At 42.6% G+C, this 25,465-nt stretch overlaps 3 protein-coding genes across 7 annotated transcripts; all 3 read left to right on the forward strand.

Annotated features, from left to right (window-relative positions):
- Positions 1 to 170: 170 nt before the first annotated feature.
- LOC6725120 (pyruvate dehydrogenase E1 component subunit alpha, mitochondrial) lies at positions 171 to 3,058 on the forward strand. Of its 2 annotated transcripts, none has more exons than XM_016173422.3 (5): positions 171 to 475; positions 700 to 768; positions 1,489 to 2,053; positions 2,128 to 2,450; positions 2,518 to 3,058. In XM_016173422.3, exons 1-5 carry the CDS (start codon positions 416 to 418, stop codon positions 2,698 to 2,700), a joined length of 1,200 nt encoding a protein of 399 aa, XP_016038096.1. In that variant the 5' UTR covers positions 171 to 415; the 3' UTR covers positions 2,701 to 3,058. The 2 variants fall into 2 exon arrangements, with proteins under 2 accessions (XP_016038096.1, XP_016038097.1); XM_016173423.3 differs by having other exon boundaries at positions 183 to 475; positions 577 to 768.
- Positions 3,059 to 3,286: 228 nt separating this feature from the next.
- LOC6725121 (probable pyruvate dehydrogenase E1 component subunit alpha, mitochondrial) lies at positions 3,287 to 5,361 on the forward strand. Its single transcript, XM_002106111.4, has 2 exons — positions 3,287 to 3,595; positions 3,889 to 5,361. Exons 1-2 carry the CDS (start codon positions 3,473 to 3,475, stop codon positions 5,194 to 5,196), a joined length of 1,431 nt encoding a protein of 476 aa, XP_002106147.1. The 5' UTR covers positions 3,287 to 3,472; the 3' UTR covers positions 5,197 to 5,361.
- A 323-nt stretch (positions 5,362 to 5,684) lies between these two features.
- LOC6739977 lies at positions 5,685 to 25,362 on the forward strand. Of its 4 annotated transcripts, none has more exons than XM_016181036.3 (9): positions 5,685 to 5,822; positions 6,536 to 6,784; positions 20,230 to 20,601; positions 22,046 to 22,218; positions 23,193 to 23,309; positions 23,384 to 23,674; positions 23,809 to 24,035; positions 24,285 to 24,488; positions 24,545 to 25,362. In XM_016181036.3, the coding sequence occupies exons 3-9, from the start codon at positions 20,408 to 20,410 to the stop codon at positions 24,971 to 24,973; spliced, it is 1,635 nt and encodes a 544-aa protein (XP_016038099.1). In that variant the 5' UTR covers positions 5,685 to 5,822; positions 6,536 to 6,784; positions 20,230 to 20,407; the 3' UTR covers positions 24,974 to 25,362. The 4 variants fall into 4 exon arrangements, with proteins under 4 accessions (XP_016038099.1, XP_016038098.1, XP_016038100.1 ...); XM_016181035.3 differs by having other exon boundaries at positions 5,697 to 5,822; positions 6,625 to 6,784; XM_016181037.3 differs by having other exon boundaries at positions 5,753 to 6,029.
- The last annotated feature ends 103 nt before the right edge of the window (positions 25,363 to 25,465 follow it).

Below are 25,465 nucleotides of genomic sequence, written 5' to 3' on the forward strand. Positions count from 1 at the left end.
TACGATTGTTTTGATATAACTTTGTGTATATAAAAATAATATAATAGCTTATTGAATAATTTTAATATTACTCCCACATTTTAATTTGTATTAAATATGAAAGTTTGATGAACTAATCTAGTATTTTGTGAAAACAGGCAAAGATACAGTATTTTATTTAGGGTCACACTAATCGGCCAAGTGGTGCGTTATTTTTCGCCATACCGCCAAACGGTTGTTATAGTTGTGCAATATAGTAGTTGATAAACTAATCTCGCTACCTTTTTTTTCCGATTGTTTAACTTACAACGACGCGCGGCGGTGCGACTGAGACACCAGATATATAGCGTGCGATTCTAGATCCGGACAATCCGCATATAGAAAGCCCCCATTCACATCCCATTTCTGTCAGTCGAACGAGAATAACACAGCGAAAATGTTGCGTACTCTGTCACGCGTTAGCGAATTGCCCATTATTGTTAAGCAACTGCAAAAAGTACGTAATCCCAATCCCGCTTTGCACCCACTAACATTTCTAATTGTTGTCACTAAAAAATGCAATTGAACAAATCCATTCGATAATGAAAACACTAAAAGCGTTGCCATAACAACAACAACAACATCATCAGCGGATGTCGGATACTTAGCAACAACAACAACAACAGCATCGATATCATCAGGAATGGGAGATATTCATCGTCGTTTTTCGGTTTATTCCAGAATGCAGCCCAAGCAGGTGTTTCGAAAACCAACAATTATGCCACGGAGGCCACCGTTCAAGTGAATCGGGTGCGTATTATAGCTCTAAGTACATGTAACTCAGGAAAATCCAAAAGTCGGAAGGAAAAAAAAAATACGGTTACATAATGCGATTTTTGCCAGATAGCAGACGGTAAATGGTGTATTCGTTTGCGTGTGTGTGTGTAAGTGCAGGGTTGCATTTTGCCGGTCAATCCGCTCATTTTCAAATGACAAGGTCACGCAGTAATTTGTAGTTTTCCGTCTCCCACGCTCTTTATCACCGTCTGCCTTTTGCGTGGCCGACGCGTGACTGTTCACGCACCATATAACATATAGTCTTATCAACGATCCGCCGATTTTCGCCCTCTCTCTCTCTCACTCTCTCTCTGTCTGTCTGGCTCTCTGTTTACGTCGATTCTCACGCCATAAATTAGCCGCCATAAAGTGCCATAAATCCAAATATGGTTTTTGGGGCATACTTCCGAAAATCCTCGATATCTGGGTATAGCTCTATAGATTAGTATACTTAGATTAGAAAAGCTTGAAGCCTATGGTAATTTGGTTTATCCAATCAAAGTGCTGACATTTTATTACCTATCATGCGTTCCAAACGTTTCCGTTACGTTCTTATCTATCAGCTGTGTGTGTCAGCTGTTAATGCAAAAGTAGAAAACGTTTGTAAAGGTAAAAGTTACTATTGATTAGCTACTATGGTAGGATCTAAATTCTCGTCGAGATATTTCTAAAATATGCTTTCCAACCTTGCAGCCCTTCAAGCTGCATCGTCTGGACGAAGGACCCGCCACGGAAGTGAAGCTAACCAAGGATCAGGCCCTCAAGTACTACACACAGATGCAGACGATCCGTCGGTTGGAGACGGCCGCCGGTAATCTGTACAAGGAGAAGATCATCCGCGGCTTCTGTCACCTGTATTCCGGCCAGGAGGCATGCGCCGTTGGCATGAAGGCGGCGATGCGGGATGTGGACAACATCATATCGGCGTACCGTGTCCACGGATGGACCTACCTGATGGGCGTCTCACCCAGCGGCGTACTGGCTGAGCTCACCGGTGTCCAGGGCGGCTGTGCCCGCGGCAAGGGTGGCTCCATGCACATGTACGCACCGAACTTCTACGGAGGCAACGGCATCGTGGGTGCCCAAGTTCCATTGGGCGCCGGCGTTGGCTTGGCCTGCAAGTACAAGGGCAATGGCGGCATGTGCCTGGCCCTCTACGGTGATGGTGCCGCCAATCAGGGACAGGTGTTCGAGGCCTACAACATGGCCTACCTGTGGAAACTGCCTGTGATCTTTGTCTGCGAGAACAACAACTACGGTGAGTGCTGTAGGAAGTGAAACAAAGCTAAACGATATTTATATAAACCAAATGTTGTATTCCATACCCATTAGGAATGGGCACCAGTTCTGAGCGTGCTTCCTGCAACACTGATTACTATACCCGCGGCGACGCCCTGCCCGGAATCTGGGTGGACGGCATGGATGTGCTGGCCGTGCGCAGCGCCACCGAGTTCGCCATCAACTATGTGAACACTCACGGACCTTTGGTGATGGAGACGAACACGTACCGATACTCTGGACACTCCATGTCCGATCCGGGCACATCGTACCGCACACGCGAGGAGATCCAGGAGGTGCGCCAGAAGCGTGATCCCATCACCTCCTTCAAGGAGCTGTGCATCGAGCTGGGTCTGATCACCACCGATGAAGTTAAGGTGGGTTTGGATTATAGGTTTTTTTTGTCAAAAGTTATGATTGCTAAAAGAAAAATCCACATTCCAGGCCATCGATCTGAAGGTACGCAAGGAGGTCGACGAGGCCACCGCCTTCGCCAAGTCCGACGCCGAGCTGGGCGTGAGCCACCTCTGGACGGACGTGTACTCCAACAATCTGGAGCCCAAGCTGCGCGGCACCATCGCCTACGATATTGATCACATCCAGGAGCGCAAGGGCGTCAATCACTAAGTCATCGGGCCAACGAATCTGATTCGGGAACTCACAAGAACCTTAAACGAAACAAGAAAACCGAACAGCAAACACAAATCACTGACAGACAGACATAAAGAAGACACAATAACTCAGACACTTGGACACAAGCGAAATCTCTAGATCTTAAGCCGAAAGTTGAACGATGAGAACCCCGTAGACCGGAACGGATCCGAAGAGACCCACAATAAGCTTAGCTAATCGGAGCACTCCAACCACACATCGTAGCGCACCACATTACTCTGGGGTACTGCATTGGATATTATATTGCGAACGTGTTCAATAAGGATAAAGCGAGGTGTAAATTGTTGAAAATATAAAAACCTAGAAAAATTAATCCACAATCGTTGTAGTTTTCTTGCCAAAAGTGAAGCAAGTGCTCTTGAAATCATTTTCACCTATGCTTGCACTAAAAAACTTTGATAGATTCAGTAGATATTACGCACTTCGTTTTTTAAACACCTTCTTTCGGTTTGTGGAAGAATTACAGTTCGAATCATAGTAGTATTTGAAAACAAGCACTTGTCAATCAAAAAATCTTCATATTTCCTTCTCGCTCTGTTTAGTGACAGTTGCCATCTCTGTCGATTTGCTTTTGATTTTACTGTCGGTTTCTTTTTGGTTAAGTACAAATCCCTTTTTCAACTATTTCCGATCATTTTCAAAATTTTTGTGCTTGGCAATTGCCCATTTGGCTACAAGCTCATTTTAGTGCCCCGGTGTTTGGGAATCGGTATACGGGCAAGGGCCAATGATGAAGTTCAGTTGTGTTCGCGTGGCGATGAGATGCAGTGGAGCCGGCTCCATCCTCGAGCGAAATATCCTCTGCAGGATAATAGGGCGCCACAAATGTAGCTGTTTGACCCTGGAGAACGTAAGTGTTTTGACTATCCAAAGAAGGTCAATGGATGAGTAAATGCCATTGAACTAAGCTATATCGTAAAAGTCATAGTCTTCATTATGAATTAAATTCTATGTACTCCCTTTATTCCGAAAATTTTTCAAATATTTATAGAAAGGGCTTAATCTCTTCACCGCGTAGACCAACACTGATATTTTCCAGTGCTGCACAACACACATTAACTCCATAGATTCCTCTTGCGTTTCTACTAGAGCAGCATTTCGAAATCCAGTACTTCTTTACTGATTATGTTATGCCCCCTGCAGACGTTCAAGTGCTACGACCTGGAGAATGGACCCACCATGGACGTGGAGCTGTCCAGGGAGGACGCCCTGACGATGTACACGCAGATGCTGGAACTGCGCCGGTTCGAGACGGTGGCGGGCAACTACTACAAGGAGCGAAAAATCCGCGGCTTCTGCCATTTATACAACGGACAGGAGGCCGTGGCTGTTGGCATGAAGCAGCGTTTGCGATCCTGCGACTCGGTCATAACGGCGTACCGGTGTCATGCCTGGACCTATTTAATGGGTGTTTCCCTCTACGAAATAATGGCGGAATTGTTCGGAGTCCGAACTGGATGCAGCCGGGGCAAAGGTGGCTCTATGCACATGTACAGCGATAAGTTCTATGGCGGCAACGGTATCGTTGGTGCCCAAGTTCCGCTCGGCGCCGGAATCGGCCTGGCCCACAGTTATCGCAAGGACAACGGCGTGTCGGTGGTCCTTTATGGTGATGGTGCCGCTAATCAGGGCCAGATCTTCGAGTCCTTCAACATGGCCAAGCTGTGGTGCTTGCCCTGCATTTTCGTCTGCGAGAACAATCACTACGGCATGGGCACCCACGTTAAGCGGGCCTCTGCCATGACGGAGTTCTACATGCGTGGCCAATATATCCCTGGTCTTTGGGTCGATGGCAATCAGGTGCTGGCCGTGCGCAGCGCCACCCAGTTCGCCGTGGAGCATGCCCTCAAGCACGGACCCATTGTGCTCGAGATGAGCACCTATCGCTATGTGGGTCACTCCATGTCCGATCCGGGTACATCGTATCGCTCAAGGGAGGAAGTCCAAGCAACGAGGGAGAAACGCGATCCGATCACCAGTTTTCGCAGCCAGATCATCGCCTTGTGCCTCGCCGACGAGGAGGAGCTGAAGGCCCTGGATGATAAGACTAGGAAGCAGGTCGATAGCATTTGCAAGAAGGCCACCACCGACAGGGAGGTGGAACTTGATGAGCTGCACACCGATATCTATGCCAAGAATGTGGATGGTAAGATCCGCGGCGTGTCCGGATTCCATTTGGAGCACATCAAGCTGGCGGAGGTGTGCTTTGGCAAGCCGAAGAAGACGCCGGCCAGCGAGATCAATGACGTCCCAGTGGGCGCAGAGATTGACGTGGCCAAGGCCAAGGAACGGCAGGCCAAGCAGGATGCCAAGAAGGCCAAGGAAGCCAAAGGTGGCAACAAGAAGGGCGCGGACGCCAAGCAGCCCAAGGGCGAGGGCGACGGTGGCGATAAGAAGGCAAAACCAGCCGCACAGCCGCCCACCAAGGCGCCACCTGCCCCCAAAAAGTAATATGCCCCACGGAAGGGAACACACCATCGTAGCTTTTCAGCAAGTTGCAAGTTTCGCCAGAGCGCTTTAGCTGGTTTCTGAACCCAAAAGCAAGCAAATTTATGTAAAACTATAAGTTTAAGTTGGAAATAGCAAACTTTAAATATATATTATATTAGTAAAGCAGTTTTTTTTTTCTTTTTAACTTACTACAAGCATTTGTTTTGAAAGTTTGAAAGTTGAAAGCATAAATAATTACAATATACGGTACTTTTGAGAGCTTTTGGGCAAAGCGTTCGAGCTTTTTCCAACGGACACCTGTAGCAGCGCGCTCCTTGGCGGCTAATCGTGCGGATCTGCGGAGATCAGAGTGGTCCACTCATTTATCATTCGCTTCTTATTCTTCTTATTCTTCTTATTCTTCTTGGTCTTATCTCCCCAGTTCAGTTGAGTTGCGATGATATGGGTTGCGTTGAGAGCCACGCGCTGTGCGCCCGCCCTCTCCCTCTCCATCTCCCTCGGCCGCACCCTCTCGCTCGCACACCTGCCCGACGTCCGGGGAATATAGTCGATATGACCGATCGGGGATTCAGTCTCCTCGCGATGCTCTGGCGTTGATCTTCGCCGATCTTCACGTGCTAACCGAGGTCTTTCCTGTCGCCTGTTCACTCATTTTTTTTTTTTTTGCTTTTTTTCACTGCGGGTGTGTGTGTTTTTTTGGTTTCTATTGTGATGTGTGATGATTGGTTGAGGTTTATGCTCCTGTGCAAAATGCAAATGCAAAAACATATGCATATAATCTAAACAAATGAATAACAAATTTTCCATCAAACTATTAATGTGTTTAATACGAAGTAATTACACCTTGAAGTGTGCAATAAAAGCAATTAATTAGTGAAATTAGGCGCGCATTTAAAGCGTGCATTCAATGTAAATGGCAAAAATGCCATAAAAATGGCTTGTTTAATCGTGTTTGACAGAAATCAACGGGAATAAACGTCAACTCAAATGGCACAATCGAATTTAATATTCAATTGCGTTTTTATCATAATATCTGCTGATTCCGTTGACTGCACATTTGATCGGTTTTGAGCCTTTATTTAGATGCAAATATTTTGCATTTATTTATTATTTTATTGTCAAATACCACCACACCCTCCCTCATAATTTCGTTTTCTGCGAATAACTAGAAAAGTCCAACGGCGGGTGTCAAACAAAATTTTCATTTGAATTTTTCGCTGCGCTCTTTAGTTTTTTATACATTTTGTTTGGCTTCACGCTGCTTTCATACTTAGCACACAAAAATGTGCGCTCTTGGCTTCTTTTTAAGTTCGTTTATTTTATTTTATTTATTTATAAGTTCGCACTAAAATCGTGCAAAACATTTATGTTGGCGTTATTTCCTTGTTTCAACCATTTGACTTCAATTGTTGACGATTGTGATGGAAGTGGACTGCAGGAATATGGAAAATTTTAAAATGACATGCGAAAACAATAATAATTAATACTCAATGACCAATAAAACAATAGCAATGTGTAATTGATGGCCAAAATATAATTAGCAGCAAACATAGAAACAGAACATCAAGGCAAAACTCGACTATTCCAGGTATGAATTGAATTCATATTTAAATCACTTGCGAATAAGTTGAAACTCATCTTTCCATGATCTTAAATATATAAATTTGCAGAATATATTTGAATATCGCTTGAGACTGAAGAGCTGATCAAATACACTCAAATCGATTGAATTGTTTGGTGCGCGTCTCAAGTGACATACTTGAGCAAACATTTTCGAGAGATCATTCAGGAACATTTGAGAAACTAATGTACATCCGTATGTACATACCCAGTGCTCCGCATTTATGAATAAATATATATGTGTGTGTGTACAGGCAGGTACAGGGTATATGTACATATAGTACGATCCAGGGCCAAGTCTAGTGGCATTTGTTCAGTATTTCCGCTACATTTGCATAGTCGGCGGGCAAGAAGAACTGGGTGGGTAAGGTGAACTGAATTGAGAAGATGCCACACAAACCCGCAAAGCCGATCAAAATACCCATTTCAATTTAAATTCCATCTCAAGACACTTTCATGTTCATTTTCAATTTCAATTCGCCAGCGGTACGGTTGAGATAAAAAAAAAAAAATTAAAAAAAAGATAAATAAAAAAAAAATAATGTGAAACACATGTGTGTTGGAAAAAATTCAACTGCTTGGCCGCGCATACATGGCGTATACTCAACGAAATTGCCACAGAAGCCAGCTCAACTAATCCCCGGCATCTAATAAATATAATCAAAATTGTTTGCCGCCGTCTCGAAGTCCCCAATTGAATAATTGAACAATCTAACGCGGCATCGCCATCCCAATCTCCATCTCCCCACCATTTTGTATCTTTTGAAAGAAGATCTATTCATGCGTTTTTTTTTTTTTTTTTTGGTGCAGAATCGGAAGAACAATCTGGCTTGGTTTTGATCTTGGAATGTAGATCAAGGTGCGGATGAAGCCCTGTTAATGCTGATTTATACAATTGAAACGTGTTAAGTGAGGGTCTTTGTTTGCAGCCATTTAAAGCCGGCTTTTGAAAATGCCATTGAATTAGGTGTACTTCTCAAACATTCTTTCAAATTGCAATTGGCTTAATGCGTTTATATTTGTTACGCCAATTATATGTGTCAAAATATGGCTTGTACATCTTGATCCTGATCTTGGCAATACCCATGCCCATTACACTTTGCCACATAATTATTTTTCTTTTTTTAACATAATTTTCGGCACGATTTCCTCCTATCGGCGAAGAAGAGAGAGAATCAAACTGATGACGCGACCTTGAGTTAAAATAGAAATTTATGCGCAACATTTATATTTATTTATTTTTGTTTCTGTTGGACGCGATCGCCGCACGTCACCAAAATGCCAACCAATTTGAATATTTTTCTTGTGAATTTGCTCTTAACCCCTTCGGTGCCCCCTTGTTTGTCTTCACCCCTTAACCCACTGAAATTCTTGGCCAAGAATGCAGCTGGTATCGAGATAAGATCTCTGAATTCAAGTGGAAATGCATTAACATTCCGCGGCCAAGTGCACATTTGAATCAAATGAGGCGGTCGGAAAATTGAAAATTGAAATTGAATTGCCAGTTGAAATTGTGAGATAAAATACTCACAATTTCGATCGCAAATCAATTATTTGTACGCCTGCCTTTTGTTTGGAGGTCGATTCTCTTGTAAATATTAAACGAAAATCCGCTGAAAATGGCCAGCGTTGGTAATTAATTTTTTATGGCTTTTTAATTGAAAGCCCGCCGCCTAGAATTGATCAAAAAATCAAGTCAACAGGCGAAATTTCGAATTTTACAAGGCCCAAAATCTAACGATGTGATTAAGTTCATATATATGCTCATAAAAAATATATATATTTTTAAACAAATACATGCCACTAATGCATATCAAATGCGAGATCTTATGACAACGGAAGCATTTCTGGCAATTAGCTAACCACACAAGGCAGGCAAATCATTCGGGCCACATGCGAATAAAGCCATAAAAAGTGGATTTAAATGTGGCAATGACTGAGGCAAACTGTGCTAAATAAGCGAAAATGCAATGCAGAGAAATGACAATATTGTTTATTTAATTTGTTGTGCTCGTACCAAAAATAGAAACGAAAAGAACAGAAGCGACGCCCGAACAGAAAGGCCCAAGAAATGAAAACCAAAATCACGAAAATCGAGAGGCGAACGTGACAAAAAGATGCAGAGATACGGAAAAGCACCGAGCCCGAAACAAACTAATGATTCTAAGAACAACAGAGCAGTGGAAACGCAAAATAAAGAGCAGCAAACGACGCACAGATGACAGAAAATATCAAATCAAATGCATTCATCTGGCAGGTGGAACATGACAGGAAAGCCTGAGCAAAATGTGCAAAATGGCGGCGGGAAACGGAAAGGGGTCGTCTCGGTGCGTCCGGGGGGAGGGGGGAGGGATGGTATGCTAGTTTGGGGCATGTGGCACGGGTGGCGCGGGTTGGAAAAGCCATATCCATTAGCAAGTGGACACTCAATCAGCAGCCGTCTAATGACGAACCCCTCGACGAAAATAAACAGGCGAGAAGCGAGAGGAAGTACTGAAACCCCTGACAGCCATATCTCTTAACCCAAAAAGCGAAATCGGAATCAGTGACTCATGTGCAGTGACTTTGCCACAGGTACTAGGTACAATAAAAAGAAAATCTATTATGATCTTGACAGACAAGAGGTATATCGAAAATATATACTCAACAAAAATGCTGCAGAAAGGCAGGCAAAAGCATTAAAATAATGGCCAATAAATACGTCATTCAATTGCAAAATAAATAAATAAAATTTGCAGCTGATTCGATTTTTGTTTAATTTATTTTTTAATTGAATTCCGAATTTATGGCCCATTAATTTGATGCGTTTCCTCGTTAAAATTTAATATACGCACGGCTATATAAATTATTAATGAGCAGCTTAGTTTTTGAAAGTGTACAATTGAAATAGGTGATACGATGTTTTTAAAAATAATTTTTCGAGAGCACGATGCATGATTAGCAAGCTCATAACATTAATATTGAACCATTTAAACAAATTGCCCGGCATAAAATTGCAGATACGTCTCGGTTGGCCATTCATTCGACATTAGACGTTTTTTTTTTTTTTTTTTGGCACACTTTAAGTGTTTTTATGCCATTCCCGTCACGTAATTTGACTGAATATCGAATGGCCGGCGATAAAAACGCATCGAGTCAAATGGCTAAATGGAAAATTGAAATGCAATAAGGCACTAAACGTTAAGCATTAAATAATTGACATGTCCATGTCGCTGGTACAAACAAAGTGCATATCAAATTAAATGTTAACCGCCACGTTTGCCCGTTCACTTTTGGGCCTACACATGTATCCATAGTATAGATGTCCACGTACGCCCAGCTATACAAATGCACATATAATATATATCTATATATGGATATATGTATGTATATTTAGCCATGTCGGAGCACGTGCGCGGCTTAAAAATTGTATTCAGAAATGAAAATGAAACGAGCGCAAATCACATGAGCAAAATTTATGCACGTGACGCCCACGAATTTCCCCATTCGCCGTATGGGAAGGCTCTAAAATCGCAGCATTAATTGATTAATTATGCAAATTCAGATGTCATGCTGGCAAAAATATCAAAACTCTCTATGGCCGCAAAATGAAATTACAAAGCGACTCAATTCCTTTGATTTCCTTCCTTTTATTATTTATTATTTTTAATTTGGAGAATGATGAATGCCCATGTGGGATTTTAAGGAATTTATATGACATTTTTCGCACCTTTGAGCCTTTGTGTATGAACAAACAGTGGTATGTGACTAATTTCCTTTTGTTTAATACTCAATGTTTCTTAGGCAACGCAAAAGAGTGGAAAAATGCTTATAATTAAAAGGGGAACTATTTATAAAGCAACGCATAGCCATATGTTTTCAATTCAATCTGCCTTCACAAAAGAGTATCTGACGGTCCTTGTTCGCAAAATAAAGCACGAAAGTGCTCATAAAAAAGGCAAACAAACACTGAATAAGCGAATGAGTGTTGGAAAATGTTTGCCAAAGCCGTCAGACATTTAAACATAAACAAACAGGCTGACACACGCACGCTAATTAAGTGCCCATCGTGCCTTATGCCGTGTTCACCTGTGCGTATACGTAATTAATGCCATTATAATCTCTTACGCATAATAAAGTAAACAAGGGTAAAAACGTGCACAATTATACAAAAAAAGGAAAAAAATTACGGTGACACAGAATGAGGACCAAGTATTTAATTAATTGTCACCGCATTATTTTCGAGATTCGATTTCATTTCAAGCTCACGCGTTTAAATATCATACAATCGCCAGCAGTGCGTATACGTAACTTTCGTTTATGTCACGTGAAGAGGAATATGGCGATATTTCCAGCGATATTTACTGGCGCTAAAAATACACAGTTTTTAATTCTGTTTGCCTCCGTCAACACCTTTATTCCTCGATGAAAGCTTACAAATATTTGCAATTCGTGTTTATTATTTCTTTGGGTTTTCGCCGCTTTTCCCCGACCCTCGCTGACCATTTTTATGAGCTACATCACAAAATGATGTGCTTCTCGGCGCCCTGTATGCTTATTGTTTATAAACAAAACGCCCAATTGACTGGCAGCCAAAATGATGGCTAAATAATAATAATAAATAGCATTCAGTACTATGGAAATAGCGTCTACAAACGGATTGAGGTAAATTCGCTGTGTGTTGACCACATGCCAGGTCCAAGAAAATAATGTAAAACTAAACAAAAGGCGCAGCGAAATGGAAAAATGGCAGGTGTGGTGACAAAGCGATTCTTTCGAATCCCATTTACAATTCCCAGCTATTTCTGAAAATTTCGAGCTCCAACGGCATCACACAATTAAATCCTCTTTTTACAACAATTTTGTCTTTCATCAAGCTCTTTCGCTGTTACTTTTCCAAAAACCAACTCTCAGCGATAGGAATTTCTGTTTTCTGCAGCTTATTAACAACGCCAACTATCCTAATAACTTTTGTACTATTTTTCCCAAAAAATTTTTTTTTCGTATTTTTTTGCATTTTTGGTAAGGGGTAACATCATCCATTTTCACAAAAAACGGTCAAAATTTTACATTTCTATCCTTGAATGCCACTTTGTTGGAAATTTCACAACGAATTCAACGATGTATAACATTCTATATTTGGACCACTATTTTCGTTGTTGTAGTCAAAAAACGGATTATTTTTGTCCAAAAAATTTGTAATAGAATTTTTGAAAAAAATTGAATATTTTATGTGCAATTTTTGTGTTGCCCAAAAATGACCTCAGAACCGAAAGAATTGATGTTTTGTGGCGCTGATTAACATTACTAACTATCCTAAAAACATTTGTACTGATTTAAAAAAAAAAAATTTTTTGAAATTTTTCGCATTTTTGGTAAGGGGTAACATCATCAATTTTTGCAAAAAACGGTCAAAATTTTACATTTCTATCCATGAATGCCACTTTGTTGGAAATTTCATAACGATTTCAACGATGTATGGCATTCTACCTTTGTATCAATACTTTTATTATTGTAAGCAAAAAACTGATTATTTTGGGCATAAAATTGGAATACGATTTTTTGAGGAGATAGGAATATTTCAAACCTTTCGTAATCAAAAAGTCATTCATAGTTTTGAAGACAAGGTCACCGAATCGAAGTGATGATAAACGGACAAACTTAAAATTACCCAAAAATAAATCCATTAATAATCATCAGCGGGTAAAACAAAGGAGAAAAGCAGCCGAAAAAGTGAATAAAATAATAATAAAAACCTTTTAGCATATCCATGGCTAAATCCCCCGAGCTAATGAGGCGGAGATCCCCAGACCCGCCCCCTTTTCGCCCCTTTTTCCAGACAGCTCTCAGCTTGGAAAACAGACAACATTGTTGCCAGCTTGTTTTAGTTCTTTTTTTTCATATTTTCTGGGGATTTTTTTGTTTTGTTTTTTTTTGGGTGGAGTGGAGCATGTGCAACAATGTTTTTATTTTGGCTGAGCTTATTTTTAGTTACTTTTTGTTGCCTTCGCTGAGCGAGTGAAATAACTTTCTAAATAAACGCAGCGCAGTTAGCAACAATGGAGGCACCCATATACACTACACAATATATATATATATACATATATATAAACACTTTCCGCTTTCGCTGTCTGAGCATTTTCGTGACGCTTTTCCACTTATTTCTATTTTCTCGTTTTATTTTCGTTTTTATTCTCCTTGGTCGCGTGGCGAAGTTTTCTCCTTGCAGCATTTCCATTTTATTGCCGCGCAGATTAGAGTTGCAAAATTGTTAAGTTTTCATTCCAATTCCGGTCTTAATTTCTTTTCGGGGACAAAACGGACAAAACGCCTCAAGTCCTTAGGCCAATTAATTGACAGCGTATAAAAGATAATGGTGAATAAATAAACGCTTGGTTAACCACTCGGCAACATAAATAATTGTGAATAATTGTGAATAATTGCGAATAACGCATCTAATGGAATTAAGTCAGCTGGCGATCCGCAATTTCACAACTTTCAGGCAATTCATGAGCAATTTGTTTTTACATAATGCAATTATGCTGGGAAAATCGGAGAAAATGGAGAATTCACTCGATAAGAGAGATATTTAAATGCAGAATATAATTGCGATTTTACCAGTGACGAAATGTATTAAACATTAAGCAGAATTTTAATTTTCTTATTTTACGCAGAACTTTCATGTTTTAAAAGCATAATTAAATGATCCTTGGCCAGATTTGTTTAGCCGAAAATGGTCAAAAATTTGATAATCAATATCGTGTAATTTGCAAATGTAATAGTAATTTATATATTTATGTGGAAATCGCCGCTTGTAAATTCTTTGTGTTTATTTTTCCATGTAAGCTTGCGTTTTAATATTAAAGGTTAGCTAACAATTAATTGTTAAATATTTTTATGCACTTTGTGCCATGAATCTGCTTTTTGCTTACCATGAAAGGGATTTCATATTTAGCGTAATTTTGTTGCAGTGTTGCAAACTTGAAGTTGCTGGAAACCATATTGATATCGACGTTCGTTCATGCGTTTAACTGGGCTGTGGGAATACCTGGTTATATATGCTGCACCATACCATAATCCCGCATGGTCGCAGCGGAACTTTTGGCGACAAATTCTAAACGTTGTCGCCGTTCGCCGTTGGCGCCATCAAATTATGCAACGCGTTCTGCTGCGTCACGTGTTTCCACGCTGCCACGTTGCCACACAGCCAGCTGCAGTGGCGGCGTTATAAAATTTAATTAATGCAGCCGCGTGGAGGGGGGCGTGGCTGGGGCGGTACTGAGGCGGCCCAAGAAACGGGATAAGCTTGCGCAGAGACGATGGTCCTAAAGGCTTTGTCTGCTGCGGCTGTGTTGTTGTTTTTGGGCCAGGTGTAAGGCATGAAGTGCACTGCGCGAAAAGTTGCCAGCAAATAACATGCAAATACTATATGTTTTTTATTTGTTAAGCTTAATAAGGCAGCAGCAGTAAGGTTGTGAAGCATTTTATCAGTTAACTCGTGTGTTTAGTTTTGGTTTTTGCCAGTGCACCGCCCCCGCTGGCCCCCCGATGGCCCAAATGCCACGGACAGCTGTAAAGTGCTTTGTTAATTAGCAAGCTGGCGGGGAGGAGGAGCTAAAAACAGGAGCAGCAGCAGCAGCAGGATCAGCACAAGGAGCAGGAGACCTGAGCGTCGCAGCTGCAGCTGCCTGCTGGCAATAATTTGCGCCCGCAAGTATGCAACACATTTTGCCACGGCATGCGTGTGTCAGTTAGCGCGTCTGTGTGCGTGCCTGCATGTGTGTGTGTGTGTGTGTGTGTGCGTGTGTGCATTGTACTTCGCACACTATTTGTCAATGTCAGAAGGGATTCGCAGCTACTTCTGCTACACACGCTACTAAATTTCATCGCCAACGTGTTGGCAGCCAAAACACCTTCAATCGCCATCTCTGCTCGGTGCAATTGAGCAACGGCGCCAATTGTCCCGAATCGAGCAGAAATAGCTAAACTGCACATATGGTGCTCCAAGCTAGACCAATCGACCAATCACGCCTTTAAGTCGCCATGATTTTGCCCGGGCTTTTTCAATCCAGTTGAGCTTACTCAAATATAACATTATCCGCAAACCTTTTCTTTTGCGAGTGTATGGTTGGGGTGTCGCTAGTCACGTGGCCAGTTGAAGAGTTACGCCTCCATCGGGTCAGTTAGCCCGTTTTTGGCTCAGTTGAGTAGTGACGCCACTCGCCCATCAATCGCAGGACCTTCCGCCCACTGGACGCCCAATTGCCAGGCCACCAAACCCGATGGCTACTACTATGCGGCGCAACGTGTTAATCGAGTGGAGCGCTCAAAGCGACGCTCATTTGGTTTTTCATTGGCGTTGACGCGCTTTCTCCATCAATGTGGCTTGATTTTGTGGCAGCCCCGCAAGCGTTGGCCAAAAAAGGGGCTAAGCATGCCATTGGCATCCATCAATGATGCAACAACAGCAGCATGCCCCGAAGAGCTCGCTGATTAGCCGGGCCCAAGTGGCCCAGAGTTCAATGCAGTTTTGCGAGAAAAACACGGCTCGGAATTTAGGCAATTTTTTAGAAATTTTAAGAGCTGTTTTTTTCCAATTACGTTTGCCTATTTCTCGCCAGGCAATAAAAAGAATCTGTCGTAAGCATTATATTTGCCAGCTAAATATATATCAAGTTAATATGCCGCATAAACACACACACACACAGAGAAGGGCCAGGATGCTTTTGATAAGTGTGAGTGTGTGTGTGGGGGCGCCCTAAACTATGCAACACATTTGCATGTTTGTGCGACGCTTTTTTACCCCGCCGCCGCTGCTGCTGCTGCTTTCTTCGCTCTCAGCTTTCTCTGTGATATGTCTGATATGGCCTGTCTGCACCGACTGTCCCACACCAGCCCCTTAAAAATAGGGAGGGGGGGAGGGTGTGTAGAGGCGGCGGTGGGCGTGGCTGCTGGAAGATAGAGAGCAAAAGCGCAAAGCGCAGCGCGTTGTGAAATGCAAGCGAATTTGCATAGAAAATAGACAGTTTGGAAAATTGCATTCCATGTTGATAACTTAAGGCCCCATTGCAGGCACCGCTTTGGCCCCGCTTTTCCGCCGCTTTTCCCCACTTTTCATGCACCTTGCATACACCCTCAGCCCATTTTCATTCCCTCACTTTCCACAGCTCTTAAACATTCGCCAGCTGCAATTGAAAACGAGCTTCAAGCACGCAACGCGTGTGCATAAATAACTTGTTTAAGTTTTATGGCAATGGACGTTGGTCCTTTGCGCAGTATTCCTCCCCCCCCCCCACCACTTTGCTACACAGTAAAAAATCAATGACTAACCCTTTGAATAACTAAACGGCTAATTATAAAACCATTTGCCTGGCATAACCGGGTAATTGGGCACAAAAAGTGGTCTGAAAGGAAATCAGTTTTTTATATGTTGTTATGTTGTTTTTCCCACTTTTGCTGTGTATATGTGCTTGTCACACGATTTATAAACGCTTGGCAGGGGACTTCGCATTACACTCGGACCTGGTCACACCTTGAGCGAAATGCAATTTTGTCTGCCAAGCCGGGGCATCATCAAAAAAGAGCAGACTGGGTTGGGAAATCTGGGGTGTGGCGATGGGAAATCGGGTGGGGGGAATGCAAGTTGATGGGCTGTCACGGCAATGCTGCACCTTGGCCTCAGTCCGGACAACCGTCATCCGTATCCCGATCCGGATCCACATCCCTTTTCGGTCCCCGTGTCCTGCGAGTCCTGGGCAGATTCTTTCCCCATTTCCAAGCTCACCACAAAAGTCCGGCTACGACGAGACAGAACTTGGAAATCAAATGCAAAAATACCTGAGGGAAACTGTACTTGCCCCGTTTTTTTTTTGTTCCCGACAGTTTTCCAAGAGGTATCCTTGCCAGGACCAAAATCTGCTTGCTATGTTCCACTAACACTGTGCCTTTAAAACGGGGGACTAAATTACAATTTCAACGGCAGGTTTTAGTAAATAATTAGCCATCAATTTTTTTCTATAGATATCATAAGTTTTCTTACATACACTTGGTAATTAACTAGAATTAGGATTAACATATTGGCTTGCTTAAATTACAGGGTAACTCGTGAAGTGTACCTTCTTGAAGTGCAAAAAAAAGGGGTGTTTTTCTCTTTTTTGCCGACGTTCTCAATGCCACAAAGTCGGTATAGTATAGTTTAGCGCACTGGTTGTTGTAGTTTCAAGTGAAAGAAGAAGCTGTCGGAGCTGCCGACCCCTTGCGACCCCTTGCGACCTCCCCCTCCTCAAAGGACTCTACCCCCAACTACGAGCTCCTGTTTGTTTTGCCACAAAGGCTGCAATGGATGCCTTGGTTGCTGACTCCGAAACTCGGACCTAGGGTAACCTGATGGAATGGCTGACTGACTCCCTGACTGACTGACTGACTGACTGTAGTCCCCTCTCCTTCTGCCCGACTCTGTCGCACTCTTTCCAACTCCAACTCCAACTCCAATGTGAGTGACTGGGGCTGCCTTGTCATGATGCTGTTGTAACTATTTGACTTTATCTTGTTGCCGCTGCTGGTTCGGGGTAAACAAAATGCACTGGGGTTAAGGAGATGAAGTGCTGCCGGGCTGGGAAGACGGCCAACGATAAACAAAACCCAAAAAGCGTTGACTTGGCCCTCGTGGATTTATGTGGTCAGTGGGTTTGGCGAGCGCTTCAGGCTCTACACGGTCAAAAAATATGTTGACTAGATGAAGTACACTAGTTCAGTTAGCTATAAAGAATATTTAAGTTAAGAAGATCTAATCTCGCCTAAAAAATACTTAATATTTTCAGTGCAGTGCTCTTAGGTTCTCTTGAGCGCTTTCCCTCTGTCTGGTTTTCAATTTAAAGTTAATTTTAAATGTTGCTTAAATGCAACTTATCCTAATCAGGGAAAACGCAGCCGCGGGCCTGGCTTTCTTTTCGTTTTTCTTTTTTTTTCGACTGCCTCCTTGGACCTGGCTTTAAAGCCATTTTCTCCATTTTCTTTGTAGTTGACTGCCAATTAGGAGCAAGGCACATTTTTTGCAGGTGCTGAGAAAATGGCACACAGCCACTTGACTTGCCCAAGCTTCCCTTGTTGCTATTATTATTATTTTTATTTTTTTTACCCACTGAGCCACTCACTAATTATGCAAGGGGTGGTGGGGGGTATGCAAAAAAAAAAAAAAAAAAACTAGAGGAATGTAAGCATTTTTTGTTGCATCTGGCCGAACTGTAAAAAAAAAAATGTGGAACGCGGCCTGGTAGCAACAAAAACCGAAGGGTGGGCAAAATCTGAAGAATTCTTCTTCGTCTTTTTCGCACGTAACTGTCAAACGCCCAGGTGTGTGTGAGCTTCTCTCTGTGTGTGTGTGTGTGTGCTAATTTAGGCATCTTTTGTTGTGTCTGCCCAAATGACACATATACAGAAATATAGACCAAAAGGATACTTTGGATTTGGTGTATACCCTGTAAAAACATACATTTTCTCCATTCCGTTAAACCGACCCACATTACGTATACGTAATTACGTATACGTAATATTTGTGCATTATTGTCAATTGTGAGGGTCTTGAATTTATTTTAACTAAGAAGTATTCATTGAAAATTCATGAAAATTCTTACGATTAAATCTAAGTCCTCGCATACCCCGTGAATTGCCTGGGCTCAGGAAAAAAAATAATTCTGTTGCTTAAAAAAGAGATGTGTATAGAAACCGCCAACAAGAACAACAAAACAGACAACAAAAAGTCTTTGTTTGCCTGCGGCTGCCACCACAACAACAACAACAACTAAGTACAGCCCGCGGAAGAAGAAGAGCAGACGTATTGTGAAATGCAAAAAAAAAAAGAAAAAGCGAAAAAAAAGATGGGCCTGTTTTATTCCATTCCGTTCCACTCGGCGGCATTTTAGCCATATTCCGGCATTTTCCTTCCAGGCGCCGTTCATTCACGCATTCATTCAATTATTCAGTCAGCCAGCTAGTCAGCTATTCATTCATTCATGCCCATTCATTCCAGCATTCATTCAACCATTTCCATATTCATTCATTGATAACTGAGGCGGGACCTTTACAGCTCCTGTGGCCTGGCTTCTATTTCGGATGGATTCAAATGCAGCTGGACTGCACTGCCCAAATTTTAATATAAGATAGAATGCAGTTCCAATTCGATATCGAAGTTATAATATCCACTTATACTAAGCTTATTTGGTTTTGAGGATTTTCAGATTTCGCAGAGAAAAAACTGTCAAAAGTATGACAACAACTTAATGTTTTTTTGCGATCAATTAGTGGGTACACTTTCTGCTATTTTTTTTCAACCTCTCAAATGTCATCAGATGTGGCTAGCGGAAATAAAAGCATTTTTGTATCTCGTTTTTTTTTTCTTTTTTTTTTTTGTTTGCTTTACCCAAGTTCGCTTAATGCAACGAATATCGCTTTTCGGTTTTTCGGTTTTTGTTTTCACTCACGTACGTGCAATATTTGCGAATTTCGAGGGGGTGGAGGGGTTGGGGGTAACTTGACTGTGAATTTGCCACTTTTATTGTTTTTAAAACGCTTTCCAATTCCTCGCGCTCCTTTTGTCTATTTGCGATTTTCCATTTTCTATTTCGTTCATTTTGCTCTATTTTCGTTGCTTATGTTTTTTGTAGTTGCCCGCGCTGCAATTGCAATTCCCGTTTTATTTTACGCGCAATTTGTCTGCCCAGTTTGTAAGTGGGTGGTGGTGGTAAAAAGCGTGGGAAAAAATCGTGGCAAAATCGAGAAATGGTTGCAATGAGCTTGTTGCGAACTGAAAACAAAAGAAATAAGCGAAAAAGCCCCGAAATTGAAAACCAAATAAATAAGTGAACTTTCTATGCGGGCTGTGTGTGTGGCAAATGTAATTCGAGGCAAATATCCAAGTGGTTGCTGCAGAAATCTGCAACAAACAGCTGGAAGACAGAGCTGCCGGCCATATCCACCCACTATCCCTTGCTCCTGCTGCTGGCCAAGTGCTATCTGTATCTGTCCGATTGTTGGCCAATATCAATGCCAATCCGAGTTGGCCATAAATCATTCCGAGGCATCCGAAATGCAAGAAACGCTGGCAACGGAAGGATATCGAATGATTAGCGTGAGAAATTATAACGCTGCAGCGTGTTGAGTTTCCTCTTGGAATGATTAAAATTTAGCTTAAGCACAAACGTATTTGAAACACATGTCCAAAAGTATGCAACATTATGTTTGCCATTCGAACTTCGCAGTTCCGAGTCAGTTTGCTTATTTCATTGCATACTTTTCGACACCTTATCAAGTGATTTATTTCGAAAAGAGTTGGCAATAACATTTGCCACAATGCCCGCGCTAAGTAGATTAGTTCCATACCGTATATACGTATGTGTGTATCTAACTCAAGTCCTGTTTTCTTTCACATTTTTCCAGTGGGCGTGGCCAGTGGGCGTGTGTGTGTTTTGGCCGCTGACAAAAGTGCAATTGGAATCGGATTCGAGCGAAGATACGGAAAATCGGGGCAACGCCAGCGATACGGGCCAAACTCAAGTGGCCAGGATAGGCGGCGAAAAGGAGGCGGAGGCGGCTGGGGAGGCGTGGTGGCTTGGTCATGACAATGTCCTCGACGTCGACTGCGACGTCGACAGCGACTGCGACGCTGGCCGAGGCGAACGCCACTGTTGGCGAAATGTTTTCGGATGCGGATATGGCGGAAGTGCGGCATGTTGTCCAACGCATTTTGGTGCCGTGCGTTTTTGTTATTGGACTATTGGGAAATTCAGTGAGCATTTATGTTTTGACGCGGTAAGTGCACTTGTATCCCCCACACATGTCCTGCTCCCCTCGACCCCTTGAACCCCCTGAACCCCACGAACCCCCTGAACCCCTTGAACCCCACCCATCCATTTCGTTGGTTATTGTTGCTGGATTATGGCCCAGCCGATTTTGGGCAACGGTGTGGGCGTGGCCTTTAGGCACTGCTATTTTATGCATGCAAACAGGGCCACAAGATTTTCGAATTAAATAGCAACCATTTAGCTGATGGCATTTCAAAGAAGTGTGGGAGAACGTTAAGTGATTAGGTATGCAAAAGCGACTAATCGGATTTTCCTGCTTGTGGTTAAGTGTTGAAAAGTATGCAATGCATAGAAAATATATGAGCCTTTGGCATTCATTTTATTCGAAACTTTAAGTTATTCGTTTGAGCTTGTTTTAAACTTGTTTTGAGTTACAATTTTACATTTAAAATGCCCGCTAACTTGCATGATTTTCTCTCTGTGCATCCAACTGCATGTCCTGTTGTGTGTGTATGTGTGTGAAATAAGTGGAACATGGATGAAGCGGCGAGCAGGTACGCAGCGCATTAAACACGACATTTAATTGTAGCCACCGCTGCACTTTAAAATCATTTCCACACAGCCAACAACGATAACAATAACAACAGCAACAACTACGGTGGGGACAAGTGCAACAACAATAACAGTAACTGAAACAATAAGAGCCATTTTATGTGCCAAATGCAAAAACGCACACAGATAGGCGATATGCTGTGTGTGTGTGTGTTTTTTATGTCTGCCGGAAAATATGCGACAGTTGCAAGTGCTCTGTGCGGCAGGCTGACTGCTATGACACCATATGTCCATTTCCCAGGAAAAAGATAAGTAGGGTTTTCGCAAAAATTCACTGCTAAGAACTGGCAAATTCATTTCTTATTTATAATGTATTAATAGTTATAGCATGAATGTTATATATTAACTAAGCTTATGAGCTTAATTATTTTAACCCATATTTACAACTTTTCAAAGCAACTAGCTTAACATTTAAATGACTTTTTAATTAAATATTTTCATTGCTTTATTTTATTTTGTTTGGCGGGAATACAAGAGAATTTAACTATCTGAGCCTGCGGGCGCTGCCAGGGAGAAAACTAAATGCTAACAGTTAGTTTTTATTGTTCATCTTTTGGCTTTATGACTGTGCCGACATTTGTGCGCATTTCGGAAAATGCCCAAGGCCCCGCGCCCATCACATCAACCAACCCCCCTGGAATTTTCTAACCCCCCCCTCTGACCAACCCCTCGGACCGTTTGGCTTTCAGGCAATTTGCTATTTCAATTGGTGTTGCACTTGGCAGCGTTTTGCATTGTCCACCGAAATGGTTTGGCCTGATTTCCAAATGCGACGAGAATGCCCAACAGAATCAACACCATTTGCAATTCCTTTCGATATTCTTGATGATGATTTTCAGAAAGCGCATGAGATGCACGACGAACATATATCTAACAGCACTGGCCATCACGGATATCGCCTACCTGACGTGCCAGTTGATCCTGTCACTGCAGCACTACGACTATCCCAAATATCACTTCAAGCTCTACTGGCAGCTCTATGGCTATTTCGTCTGGCTGTGCGATAGTTTCGGTGAGTACTAACTAGAATTAACTATCGGTCAAGTAATAAATAAAACATAATACATAATACACAAAGATGCAACAAAAAGTTGTGAGACGGGAAGTGGCTCCAATTCCATCGAAAAACTCGATGAAAATCCAAACACGAGTATTTCATGCTTAAATATGCTTTCAATTTTAAATATGTAGGAAAAGGGTGTTTTTATATTTAACATTATTCCCGCACAAAAGGTCAAAACTACAATAGGAAAAGCGTACATATCATGCGGTGAAAACAATTGCTGCCGGCGCAAAAAAAGTCCAAATGCAACGTTTGGAGAGCACTAAGTGGAATGGTGCGGATTCCATAAATTCCCCAGTTCCACGGGTTAGCCTCGGCTGGATCCCCGGATCCACCGTATCCCCCGTATCCCTCGTATCACCCGGATTCCAGCGATGGGCCCATCAATTCGAATTGCACCTGCGGCTGCTGCTGCTGTTGTGCATCAATTTCATTGAGCTCTGCCAATTTACGAGGTATAGTAAGCAGCGCTTTCTGCGAAATGCCAGCGGTCAGCTGAGGCTCACAGCCATGCGATAGCGTTTTTCCGAACCATTTTCCGACTTTTCACCACCCCCTGGATATCCCGCCCTCCCGCAGCAACCTCATCAGCGCAGCACGGACGTCAATCGCTTAGAGTGCGCTGCGTTTTGAATAAATTGACAGCCCGCGCGGCGAATAAATTGGTGTGGGTTCAGAAATGGATGGTTTGGGGTATTAACAGCGGAGCGGCGTTTATTTATAATTCCAGAGTACACGGAAAAATGCATAGTTTGAACTAATTTTATATGAGACATTTTCCCTGAATATATATATATTTATATATAAATATGACTCCTTTTTGGATTGAATTTTCCCACAATTTTCGCAGTGCATCACTGATTGCGTCCGTATTGTACTGCCACGCCCCCATTCACAATTGCTTTCTCTGTTTTTACGGACAGGTTACATCTCAATTTACATAGCCGTGTGCTTCACCATCGAGAGATTCATTGCGATACGCTATCCGCTCAAGAGACAAACATTCTGCACGGAATCGCTGGCCAAAAAGGTGATAGCAGGTGAGTTGGCTGAAATAGGCGCACGAAACAATAGAATCCATTTCCATATGGAACCTTATATTCTGCATTGCCAGCGGTGGCCATCTTCTGTTTGCTGTCCACACTCTCGACGGCATTCGAGCACACAATTACGATTGGTACGCGCCAGATTGATGACGCCTACCAGCCGTGCAACCAAACGTTGGCCAACATCTCGCCCACGCCGCCGCCGCCACCCGTGGCAGCCACGCCCCCACTGGCCACGCCCCCGCTGCCCACGCCGGCGACCGTTTGGCAATCGCCAGACTTGGCCATGGAGTCCACGACGGCCGGCAGCTCTAATCTGCTCGTCGACTGGGGCAGTGGCAGTGGTGATGGAGAGCCAGGTGAGTGACGAGGGCATAGCAGTGTGTACACTCGGAAAAATCGAAGGTGTATTAATAGATTAGTTTGATGCATACTTTTAGAAAGTTTCTTAAGTGACTATTGATAGTTGCATTACTTTTTTGACCTTAACTAGAGAACATTCCACGACATCGCCGTCACTGGCAGTCATCTGGATTTGTAACGCTGCCCGCACTGAGAAAAACGCTGGAGGAGCAGGATCCGGAGGGGGCAGACGCGGGCCAGGGGTCAGGGGTCACGGAGAGTTTGCTGCAACTGTGGCGTCGCAAGCGCAGCGCTGAGATTCACAACATCAACAATACGGATGCATTCGCATTTAACGTAACGGAATACTGTCAAAATGTGAGTAAAATGTGGTGGAAATAGCGTCGATTTCCCTGGAGAAAAACACGAGAAAATGGTTAAACAGTGAAAATCACGAAGGGTGTACAAGTGCCATGACTATGATAAATTCGGTGATAACTTAAAATGATATCAGTGCTTTTAGTTTTGGAAGACATGCTTTCACTCAGTCGTTTGGGAGTAAGACTGTGATATTCCATCGCTTAAAAGGTTGTTATTAATTGAAATCCATATATACGTTTGTTTTAGGTGACTTATTATAACCATGGTCTTTCGGAACTGGGCTATGATGAGCTATACAGCTATCTGTGGAACCTGTTCACCCTGCTGGTCTTCGTGGTGTTCCCCCTGCTTCTACTGGCCACCTTCAACTCCATTCTCATTCTGCTGGTGCATCGATCCAAGAATCTGCGTGGTGACCTGACCAATGCCAGCAGCATAAGGCGCACAAAAGTGAGTTAATCGAAACGATTGAAAATCGATTTGTTGTATAAATTCTGAATCCTCAGCGCAAATCGAATTCTGGACTAAAAGGCAGCGTATCGCAGGAAAATCGCGTGACGATCACACTTATTGCCGTGGTGCTAATGTTCATAGTTTGCCAACTGCCTTGGGCGATCTATTTGATAGTCAATCAGTATATGGAAATTCAAGTTGGCACTCAGGTGGTAGCGGGAAATGTGTGTAACCTGCTGGCCTCCCTACACGCCGCCTCCAATTTCTTTCTGTACTGTGTGCTTTCCGATAAGTACCGAAAGACGGTGCGGGAACTGATAACCGGATATCGGTATAGACGTCGCCACGCGCGGAACAATACGAGTCTCTATGTGCCGCATACGACGACTACACTGACCCAAATAAATGGCGATCATTATGGCAGTAATTATGGCGGAAACGGAAGTCGTCGAAATCGCAATACGGGTCGCCTGATAGCGTGAACCGTAAATCGTGGATGTATAATAAAATATTTATGGATTAAACTCCATGAGGAGAAGGATGGTGATAGCTGATATCACGAAACTTCTCCACGCGAGAAGAGGGCTTTAAATTTGCCAGCAAATCACGCGGAATCACAAGTGAGATGATTGAATCAAAAGTGATTCGGTTCAAGCGTGCGGTTAGCAGAAAATTTAATTTGTTATATCAATCGATATCTATGTATATCTCAGTCTATATATATATACTACATAACATACATTGTGCCATAATGTGATGATTATAGATTTATGCTAGTTAACCTAAACGTAATTGTTGTCCTAAGTACTAAACGCATCAAATCAAATACACGCAAAATACACACACGTACACACGAATTAACAAAGGTCCATTGAGAGTTTTGCTATTCGCCCGTCCCACGGGGCGTATGAATAACGCATCAATGCATATTAACTTGGTGACCAACAAATCGTTGAATATCGTGGCATGGTCCT

Source organism: Drosophila simulans, chromosome X, assembly GCF_016746395.2.
Source record: "Drosophila simulans strain w501 chromosome X, Prin_Dsim_3.1, whole genome shotgun sequence".
Taxonomy (NCBI): domain Eukaryota; kingdom Metazoa; phylum Arthropoda; class Insecta; order Diptera; family Drosophilidae; genus Drosophila; species Drosophila simulans.